Genomic DNA, 10,674 nt, shown 5'->3' with positions numbered 1-10,674 from the left:
TGGACCCTTAACCTCCCAGCTCCCATATCCCACCTTGGCCCAAACAACCCGGCAGACACGGTCAGTGGTCCCACGTGGCGACAGGACTGGGATTTCTGCTTGAGGAGTATGAGTTACAGACTCGAGCCTTGTTGGTCTCTGGTTCCACAGCGTTCGGTTGGGCATGTTCACGTCCTCTTGGCTTCAGTTGCCTCCCGTGTTCAAGACCAAAGAGGGGAAGCACAAAGCACTGGCCGTGGCTGCGGGGGGTGGGTGGGGTACCGTCAACTCCCACACCCTCCCGCCCTCCCTCGCCCTCCCACGCCCTCCCTCGCCCTCCCACGCCCTCCTGGCCCTTCCCACCGTGCACGTGGAAGGTGTCAGGTGGGACTTGTCGACATCCTTGATTATTCTGTAGGAGGCTTTGCCCGTGCCTCCTACTGTGAAAACCACGGCCAGAAGTGAGCCACAGAGCCGGCAAGAGAGAATGCCATCACCGAGAGGTGGGACAGGCTGGAGGCACTAGAGAAGGAGAAGGACCAGGGAGAAGGGAAGGACAAGAGGTGAGAGAATAGAGGGGGAAGAGAGACAAGCAGTCCTGAGAGCCGGCAAGGAGACTGAAGAGAGATGAAGCTTTCTGATGCCGACCAGGCTTAGGGATCAGGAAGTGATAACAGTTTAGAAAGTGGGTGTGAAATGGTTAGAAAGCCTCAAATGAAGAATCGCAATTAGAAAGCGGCTTTTGAGGCATTATATGATCCACCTCCTTGTCTTTATGATTGAAGAAAAGAATCAAAAAAAGGGGAAAGAAATAGAGAATCCTTCGTCTCCCTACTGGCAAAACTAGGGGACTGGACTATGGTCTGCAGGCCCTCTCCAAATGATCTACGAGTTTATAGGTCATTCATATATATTTTAAGGTTCCTTATTTGGTTGAGATACGGCCCTGTGGTCCGCGTAACTTCCAGGAAAGCCACGCGGCAATGGATGATGTGAGTGTGCCTGGTTCTCTCAGTTCTCAGAAAGTCAGGATCACAACGCCCTTCAGAGCTCAAGCAGCTTATACAGTGTGATTGTTTTTTAAAAACTGACCAGCCCCCAGGTATGTTCTGGAACCAATGCCGAAGTTTTGGGAAGTAAGGATCTAGGCTAGAACCAGGTCCTGGAACTTCCTGGCATTCCTTTGGGTGATTCCTCCGTCTGCTCATTGTTAAATTCTATGATGTCTGTTTCCTTGGTGTCCAGGTTTTCCACTAAATACAGCACGTCAGGAGACAGCTGAGGGCCAGCTGCCACGTTGACCCCACTGGTCTCTGAGGATGTTTCCGTGTCAATCAAAAGAGCTGGCTCAGGGCTCTCAGGGTCTGGCCTGCGACCCGCCGCGGAGGTGCGCCCAGACTCCAGGCTCCCCGGGAAGCTCCACCTTTTCAGGATTTGGTCATTCTCATCAGGGGCTTCCTGAGAGGCCAACCTGGGGACGTTTCTCTCAGACTTGGCTGAAACAGTCTGGGGACTGTGGCCTGCAGGAGGTGTCCCCTTCTCTGAGGGGGACAGGATCAGTCCCAGGGGCTCCTCCTGCAGCCCAGGCCCACTTGGCTGCAGCCCGGTAAAGTCGGCGCTCTGGATGGAGGCAGTGGAGTCCTGGTGGTGGCCCTCTGCCCTGGGCCCTGGCACTGTGAGCGGGACCTCGGGGGCTGGGGGCATCTTGCTGGGGGAGACCCTCACACTGGCCTGCGGGGTCAGGCTCTGTAACGTGCTTGTCCGGCTGGTCTCTCTGATGGTGGACAGCTCCCCTGGGCTGCAGGACAGCTTGGGGCTCCCCTCTGGGGAGCACGATTTCTTCCGGGTGGCCGAGGCGCGGTGGGGGCTCCCGGAGAGCACGTCTAGCAGATCCCTGGTTGGGCTGAGGTCACTCGGGGGGAGGAACATGGAGCTGTCACTGGCCTGCCTCCCGTAGTGTCTCCTCCGGGGGCTGGGGGGGTGCTCGTGGGCACTCAGGAACCGCTTGACTCTCCTAATCACAGAGCGGCGATGGCTGGGCTTCTCGTAATCCCAGAGCCACTCCTCGCTGGGAAAGTCGGACCCGTTCAACCTGAAACACACAAGGACTACATGAAGGCAGACAGCCTGGGGGCCTGATTCTGGGGGTGGAGTCTCAGTGTTGAGGACAAGTTGGCATTTCCACATTCCAGATTTGGAAACGGGGTGGGGAGGGGAACGTGACTCGAGATAGTTGAGCAGAAGTTCTCAGACTCTTTGGTCACAGGACCCTTTTAAACTCTTAAAAATTATTGAGTACCCCAAGAGATGTGTCTATGTGGATGACAGCTACTGCTATTCACTGTCTTAGAAATGATAACTGAGGAATATAAAAAACACAAGAATGTGCAAACCACATTCCCTCAACTGTTAAGTGATAACATCATCACGTAGTGTGTAGTCTCTGGAAAATTCCACTGCACACTCATGAAAGATGGGAATGAAAAAGGCAAATAACATTCTAGTGCCATTACAAAAATAGTTTTGACCTTAAGGACTTGGGTCTTGGGGATCTGCAGGGGTCCCCAGACCACACTTTGAGAATCACTGATCTAGAGACTTGGACATTAAGAAAAAAGGTATAGTGTGTCTTCTTTCTCCCTTATTACATGTGAACTAAGGTCATGGTTTCCCAGGACCCAGAAAACCCCCAAAACGATGGCTCATAGCTGAATTCACGACAGTGCACATAACAGCTTAACATTTACTGACAAAGCCCCTCCCACACATTCATTCATCTAATCACTGGAGTAATCGTGTGAGTTGGTATTGTTATTATTATCCACACTTTACGGATGGGGAAACTGAGGCCCCGAGAGATTCAGGAAGGCTGTGTAGCTGCAGAGGCCAAAGCCAGAGATCAGACTCCAAAGCCTTTGTTCTCAGTCCCTTCCACATAAAGTCGGCTCAAAGGTGTCAGTGTTGAGCTAGAGCCGGGAGGAATGAGGGATCCAATGCAGCCCTTGCCCGGAGTAACTGTAGACATTCCCGGCCCGCCTCTGCGCTTCTGTGCTCTCACTCAGGGCTAAGGAGGCAGCCCTGTGACCCTGTGGGTAGTAACCTCCATGGAGGTGGTGTGGACTCGCACATGGTTGGGCTCCCCTTGGGATTAAGTTTGTTGGATTTGCTAGGCTAGGAATTCCCTGTAGAATTTCTCACATTTAAGAAACAAACCAAATAATCCTACCATTTTTAATCTTCCCCTTCAAGGCTGAAATAAGATGGATAATTGAGATGACGGTAAGAGCTACTGAGCCGTCAGGCCTCCTCCTGCCTCAGATCGCACAGTCACCAGTCTCACACTCTGTGGACTACGGTCTGAATGAGGTTGGAAGAAGGACTACTTACAGCCCGGCCTTCCACTACAATGCTCGCGCTGGCTCTGGTGGCAGCAGTGACCGACAGTCTGGTCCAGTGTTTGTACCAACATCCATGGTAACAGGATGCTCTAACCGTACAGGTGCATTGTATGTGACATACGGAAAAGTTGGGACAGCATGACATCAGTGTGACCTGGAGGGGCAGAGTGAGCAGCCACAGAAAACGTTGTTCCTTGTGTTTATGAATAAATGATGGATGACTGAGACGATTAACCAGCTAAATGTCCTGGGACGGTGTCCAGTTACAACCTGGTGCAGATATCCTAAAGCCCCAGCAGTGCCCTTGGCCACCAGACGGGCTCCTGGCCACCTGCACGGTGCGCAGCTCGGGCTCTGTTACACTGACGTGAGGAGTGCAGATTCGTGCTTCAGCGGCAGCAGTGACCCTGCTGGTGGATTCCCTCAGGCCAGGTCTCTGGTCACACTTCAGGGATCCGGTTAGGTAGGTAGGACACTGGAGGGGCGCCAGCCCAGTGGTTCACTGAGATCGCGTGCTGGGTCTCCTAGAATCTGAGGTGGACTGGCCGTCTCTCTTTATAGGACAGGCCTCTGTCCTCCATTTGGGATCTTGACTTTTTATTTGGGATTTGTTTTCCTTAGCTACGTCTAGACCACACAACTTTGTAAGAATGACAAAATCTTCTAGGAAAAAATGTTGGTATTATTATGACTTCACAACTTCATGAATCCTAAGGGAAAAACCGTCACCATGCTCTGATGTGGTGGATATGTACCTTCAGGGGGGCAAGAGGATTAAGGCCCGGGGTCACAAATTGGAGAAAAACGGACCAGTTGCAAAGACCAAACTGTAGAAAGGCCCATGTTGCTGCCGATGTCCTCCTGGCCCCCATCTGACCCCAGGCAGGGCTGCCAACGAGACCTCCTGTACCTGCCTGCCTCTAGGGACTGCGGTGTGGACACACGAGATTTATCCCCTTACCCGACTAAGTTTACTGAGCACCCGCCGTGAACAAATGTGCTGCATTAAGTACTGTATGACGTAATGTAAAAGGATGGAGAAGACGTGTGTACAAACAGGTAAATTTGGGGCAAAGTAAGTTTTGAGCTGGCCTTTGACACGGAGTGGGACTCGGACAGGCAGGAGAGACAGAGAATTCCAGGTGGAAGGAGTGACTCGAGCAAATAAGGCCACAGGGAAGTTGAGGGTGTTTGTGAGGAACGGGAAATACTCGAGTCTGTGTGAGACACGCCAACTGGTGTTGGGCGTAGAGCTGGGAGGTGGCCTTGGACTGTTCTATGAAGAGTCTCACACGCTGGGTGGAGGGATTCGGACTTCATCCCAGAGGCAGAGGGCAGCTGGGACTGTCTGTGCGAATGGAGAGCGTAACTAGAGTTGTGCCATTTGGTAGCCGTGTCCAAGCTGGAAAAGCTCCGTGGAAAGCGGCACTGATCAGTCTTGTCCTCCAGAAAAGCTTTGGATAGGAACGTGACTGGGGACCTTCCACACCGTTGTCAGAAAGTGGGTCTTTGGAGCCCTGGGTGGTCTGTGACCTGGGGGCTGTTCCATGAATCTCACCCTGAAGCGATGAAGGAAGCCCCCAGGTCTTTATCAAAGAGTGGGTAAACCCCCACGGGATGAACCTAATGAACTTTCTTCCGAATGTTTCCGTGATGGAAGGTCTCATCGCCCACACACAATGCCATCTCCCTCCTCTGACAGTCATGTTCCCAATATGATAGCAGAATCTGTGGTTTAAGAACGAAATGGTTTAAAGCGTAGAGCGTGCAGAATAGAACACTTGAAAAGATTCTTTCCCAGTCAGGAGGCGTGGATGCACCTTTTAGGTCCTTTTAGGCTTTCTGATTCTCCTCATTTGATTTCCAAAGCGTACCCTTAGTACAGGGTCAGTACAGTCCTGAGGCCCAAATGCAATACCACGTCACATGCCCCAAACACTTACAGCAGAAACATTATACGATGGGACGTAAGCACCCTCATTATATTCCCATGTATTAGAGAAGGGCAGCTGAAAAGCCTGGGTCTTATGTTCTGGAATTCACTCGGACTGAGAGAGGCAGGTAATTAGAGATGGGAGGACATTCATGGAAAGTGCCACGCAGCCATTAGTGTCCAGAGGTGGAATTCGAGAATTGCCTCTGTGGTAAGGAAAGTGATTTATTTTGGGAGCTTGCAGAGCCAGGATTGCTTCAGCCCAGGCTGACACCAACTAGCTGTGTGACCTTAGGAGACCCACTTAACCTCTCTGTGACTTAGCATCATACTTGGCAAACTGGTGACAAGTTTACCTTACTCTGCCTGCCTTGCAGGTTGTCTGGGAGTTCAAAAGGAGCCGTATAGACGTGGACAAGCTTTGAAGAGCAGAAGATATAAAAAGGACTCTGCCGATGATTGGCAAACTTTCAGAGGCAGTCTCCGAATCCTCACGGACGTCTTGCACATGGTTGGAGGACATGATAGGGTCTGCCTGGAGGTCACTCCTTCTCTCCTTCAAGTGTCCTTTAGGAAATGTCGCTACACCTCAGAGCTGCCGCCTAACAGTGAACACGTTAGAAAGGGTGACTTACCAGCCATTTGCTGGTGAGCCTAGGGACTGGGTGAATGGAGAGGAAATGTGAGGATGGGAGGAAGCTGGCTTACTCGAGGGAAGGAAGATCCAGGGGTGAGCCTGCCCTCACTTTGCCTCTCAATACTGTGTTTTGTGACTTTGGCAGATATTGCCAAATCCTGCAAGGTGCATTTATTGCACAGTGTAAACCATCAATACAGGAATTTAGGAAAAATGAGGATGAGGAAGTGGTGCCATGTGGGGCTACTCTCCAGAGGGAGGAGGAGGGTAGGCGGGGGAGAGAGCAGGTATGTGAAGCCATCACATAGTTGGTTCTAGCTGAGTCTAGAAGGTGGGAGAGTGTGCATTATTTCTACAGGTCGGACTGATGTCAGGATTTGGGTGTGTTCTTATTTTAATCTCAAGTGTTAAAAAAACCCCAACACCCCAAATTTTCGAAATATCTATTGAGCACCTACACAGCCATCAGCCCCCCAGTCTCCCTTGCCAATGACAGATGTCTGAGGGCACGAGCAGCAGTGGTTTAGGTAAGGGCTGCTGAAGAGAGAGATGCTCGGGGGGTCGGGGTGCAGCAGGGCTGTAACAGAGAGGCAGGAGGCAGGACAGGCCTGCTTTCCTGGGGTGTGGCTGACAGGGAAAGACCAGAAGAGCCCTGAGGACGTGAAAGAGTTAATGCGTTTTTTCTTTTTTTTGTTTTGCAAAGCAACCCCATTCTCAATAGGATGATCAGGAAAAGAAGAGCTTCAAAAGATTGAAGGATAAAACTGGATGACGTTTGCCTTGCTTTCTCTGTTCAACTTCTGAAGTGGTATTTTGACAATTTAAATTCAAATAATACAAGGTCATCTTAACAGACCTGAAATGAGGGATTTAGGAAGATGATATTTAATATGACGAGTTCTATTTCTCACGATTTCTCAGATTTATTCTCCTCAAATTGCTGGTGTGCTCAAAGGCAGGCGGCTGCCTGGGAGGGGCCGATAATTTGCCTGGAAATCTATCTGGGCGGAGGCTCGTGAGGAGGAGCATTTATTCACAGACAGAGCAAAATGTGCTCTTCAGACCCATTAGAGGAGAATGCTGTTATTTTTAACCTTCTGTGTTGCAGAATCATCGTCAAAGCTGTAGTCAGGATTTATAAGACGGGCAAAGTGGCCTCACGCTGAGCTGGGGGGTGCCGGGCAAGTGTTGTGAGGAAAATTCAGTGGCCGGAGGTTGTCCCCCCAGCCCTCCTCTCTGCTCCGTTTCTGGGGACAGTTTCAAGCAGGGAGCCTCACGGAGGTGTGCTAGCCCAGAGCTGCACGCAGAGCTGGCAAACTCCCGCTGCCTCAGTGGCCTCTCTGCTAGTTTGGACCAAGAATTACGGCAAATCAGTTAAAGAACAGGCCATCCAGGCTCACATTCCCATGCTGGTTATGCTCACCCAGCCTCTGCTGGCTGATACACAAGAAAACCATGGCCCAAAGTGGAGGTTCACTTAAGCCCCCCGCCTTTCAATACTGTTAGGTTCTATAGGAGTTTTGTTAGAAAAGGAAATTAAGCGTCTAGACCTCGTACGGTTTAGAAGGTGAAAATTGAGCAGCAGTGGTGGCCCCTGTTGGCACATAGAAGAATCCCCGAGTAAGTTCTAAAATTACAGACTTAATGCACGTGCATTTCCTCAGGAGCCTCTGTCCCTTCCTTTCTGGTACGTTAAGTGAAAATCAGTGTTCCAAGGATACATTTTTGTTGAAGTTAGTGATTCAGAATTTGAGACTTTTGGTTGTTTATAGCACAAGCACGCAATAGTACATATCAGACTATGTATTTTCCTGTAAAGCTAAAATATTTGAATATCATTAGCTAAGAAAGGATTACTGAAGAAAACACCTATATAGAAGTATATTAAACCACACTTTAATAAAATGTTTGCTTGCTAACACACATATTTGGGATATTTGAACTAATATCACTAAGAATACTTCTGACTTATTGTACAATCCTAAATGCTTTGTGCACATTGAATACGTATATGTTTAAATGCAGAAAAAGCAATTATATTATTATTATATGTTCTTAGAAATTTTGGAATGAAGATAGGTAAGTAAAAGTTATTATTTCTGGCTAAGTGGTTGTAGTTTCGCAGTACAAAGTAGATCTTAGATAAATTCCTCAGCTCCTAACCAGAAGGAACTCTTACAAACTTGGAATATTTCTCCTCTTTCCTAGGAGGATCCTTAACTGACTTCACAGACCCCTTCCTTAAGATCACTATAAACGTAAAAAGTTTTGACACATTATTTGAATCATGGCGGAAAGATGCTCTTTAAACGAGATTGCAGTCAGCAGCCTAAGGTTCACAGGCTGCTCTCAGGTGACAGGACAGTCAGAGCGACCACAGTCCACACCCTTCACGACCACTGGCGTGACCCGTTTCATGAGCAGCGACGGCCTCTCTTCTCTAGAACTTTAACCCTTTAGCTGTTATGGATGGATACTTTTTTAGGGTTTTTCCAGTGCGTTTAAGGGATTATTCCCTCTCTACTGCGGGCTGTTTTGGTTTCCAAGACAGGATTAAAGGCAGTTATGAGCCTTCAGGTCGTTAATTTCCATGTGTTCCATTCCTCAGAGACTCAAAAATGTGTGCTAATGGATAACACCAAGTATTTAAAAAATAATAAGAATTTTGGAGTGTCTCATGATGGTATAATGTGAAGACAAGCCTTTTACCCCAAGTTAGCTGTGGTGGGCTAGGCCTGAACCTTATTTTGTGTTCATTTGTTTTAAAAAGAAATTTATTTCCAGCCATGCTGGCTTGAGTTTAAGCGTTCGAGGTTTGTTTGGTCGTCAGGCGTATCAAGCACAAGTGTGCACTATTGATTCTCTCTGTGGGGCTCGGGTGTGCTTTCCTGTTGTGTGTCTTATGGACAACTCTTCTTTTGGCTGCTTGTGGGTGTTTTCTTAATCTTGGTTGATAGTGTCTCCATGGTGAAGCTAATGAAAAGATGCCTTAATTAAAAACAGCAGCTCACAAGGTGTACCATATTATGACAACAGAACAAACTAATCAGATTCAACTGAAGTCATCTCAGGTGTGATCATGGGAAAGCTCAAACAGGGAAGATATTTTTCATTGCTCAGTTACTTCTTAGGAGGGTTTATTAAGAGGAGACTACTGGCCATACAGTAACTAGCACTATTTATTAAATGCTCAAGACAGGTGTATCTATGAAAGCTTTTCTATTTTGGGAGCTCAGTTCAGATTTTCAGCTGGCCTTTCTTCATTCAAAGTGGTCATTCTGAGGTTGATTTTTAACATGCCCCACACAAAGATTGGGAGGGGGATCTTCAGCTCTCATTTGGTGTTAGAAATTATAAAACACAGTTTTAAAACAGAAGCTCCTTGGTCTCAGATGGGACAGAGAAAGATGGGCCTTGTTAATTAAAACTTCCTTTGGAGAAGACGTGATGGTGATTGGACGGGGCGAGAACGCGGGTTCCTGCTTCACTGGCTGCACAGGCGCCGTCTTCCCTCGCACCCCTTACCACGTCCATGCTCCGCTCTTCCTCCAGCTCAGGCTCGGAGGCTCCTCCCTCTGACAGCCCCAGCCCCTGCCTCCCATGTCTTCTCTATGCCTTGCTCTGTCAACCCCCCCAGCTCCTGGGTCTTCCCTCCCCTCCAGTGGGCTCCTTTCACTCAGCCCTGTTTCCTTCCTTTTTCAGAGCAAGAAGAATTATCAACTTGTTTCTCTATTACATCTTGTTTCATCTTATAAAGGATTTGAGGTGGCTTATAAAAATACATACAATGGAATAATGTGTAAAATTAGGCTAGTATATAGATCTAGAATAAGGAACACTAACAAGATGAGACCACCAGACACAGTACCTAGAAATACATACCAAAAAATCCCACAGACTTACTAAGGTGAGCTGCAAATTTGATTTTCAGCTTTCAGCAGCCAAAATGAAAAGGAGACCATGATCAATTATAAAATTCACGGTCCGTAAGGTAAACAGTGTAAGAGTTGCCTGGAAGATGCAAAGCTTTCTTTTTTCCCACTGATATCCGAGATGAATCTTTTCCCGTGGGTCCTCTGTTAAAAGGGATGCTAAGTCATGCAGTGGATAGTACTATGGTAACTACCCCAGGGAATCCTAATGGATCTGTCCAGACAAGATCGGGGCACAACGATGAATCCAGTAGAAACGGTTCAAGTAATTCCAGGCCTGGTGCAGGGTGGAGGGGGCAGGCTTCCCTTTCCCTCAAGCCTCGCCCATCCTAAAATGCAGTAAAACAAGTGAAAAAACATGCCATTCCCCTCAACTCCAAGTCTCCTTCTGGAGACTGTCTGGTCTATCCCCTCCCCCTAGTCCAGATTTCTCAAAAAAGTGGTCCATAGATAGTAAACAAATTAAGGAATTGTGAGTTTTTGCTTTATTTTTAGGCATGAGAGGGGTTTTGTGGTTATATTTGCCTCACACTGATGCGACGGCCGGAGGGGCAGCGAGGGTGGGAGTGTGGATGAACAAGACTGGCCGTGACCTGAGGACTGAAGGCGGGTGATGGGTATGTGAGGTTTATCAGAGTTTGTTCTCTACTTTTGTATCTGTTTGAACTTTTCCATGGTGAAATTATTTTTAAAAATAGTTTACCCCGGCAGTCTGGGTCTCCCTACCTCCCAACCACTCCTCAACCCACTGCAATTTAGCTTCTGCCCCAACGCTCACACTGAAGTCTCCAATGA

General features: G+C 48.4%; 1 protein-coding gene across 2 annotated transcripts in view; it reads right to left on the bottom strand.

Moving 5' to 3' along the window:
• Positions 1-1,128: 1,128 nt before the first annotated feature.
• BEST3 (bestrophin 3) overlaps positions 1,129-10,674 on the bottom strand; it is a 38,123-nt gene continuing 28,577 nt past the window's right edge. The window contains exons 9-10 of one of the 2 annotated variants that reach the window (XM_087441934.1): positions 1,379-2,071; positions 1,129-1,348 (exon numbers count right to left, since the gene is read on the bottom strand). In XM_087441934.1, coding sequence (XP_087298060.1) covers positions 1,129-1,348; positions 1,379-2,071 — 913 coding nt within the window. Of the gene's footprint in view, positions 2,072-10,674 lie in introns of both variants that reach the window. The other variant, XM_004429405.3, reaches the window with a different exon arrangement.

The sequence above is a fragment of the Ceratotherium simum genome, chromosome 17, assembly GCF_057802395.1.
Source record: "Ceratotherium simum simum isolate JZ-2026a chromosome 17, ASM5780239v1, whole genome shotgun sequence".
NCBI lineage: Eukaryota > Metazoa > Chordata > Mammalia > Perissodactyla > Rhinocerotidae > Ceratotherium > Ceratotherium simum.
Note: the sequence above shows the minus strand (reverse complement) of the source record. Positions and strands in the feature narration are given on the sequence as shown.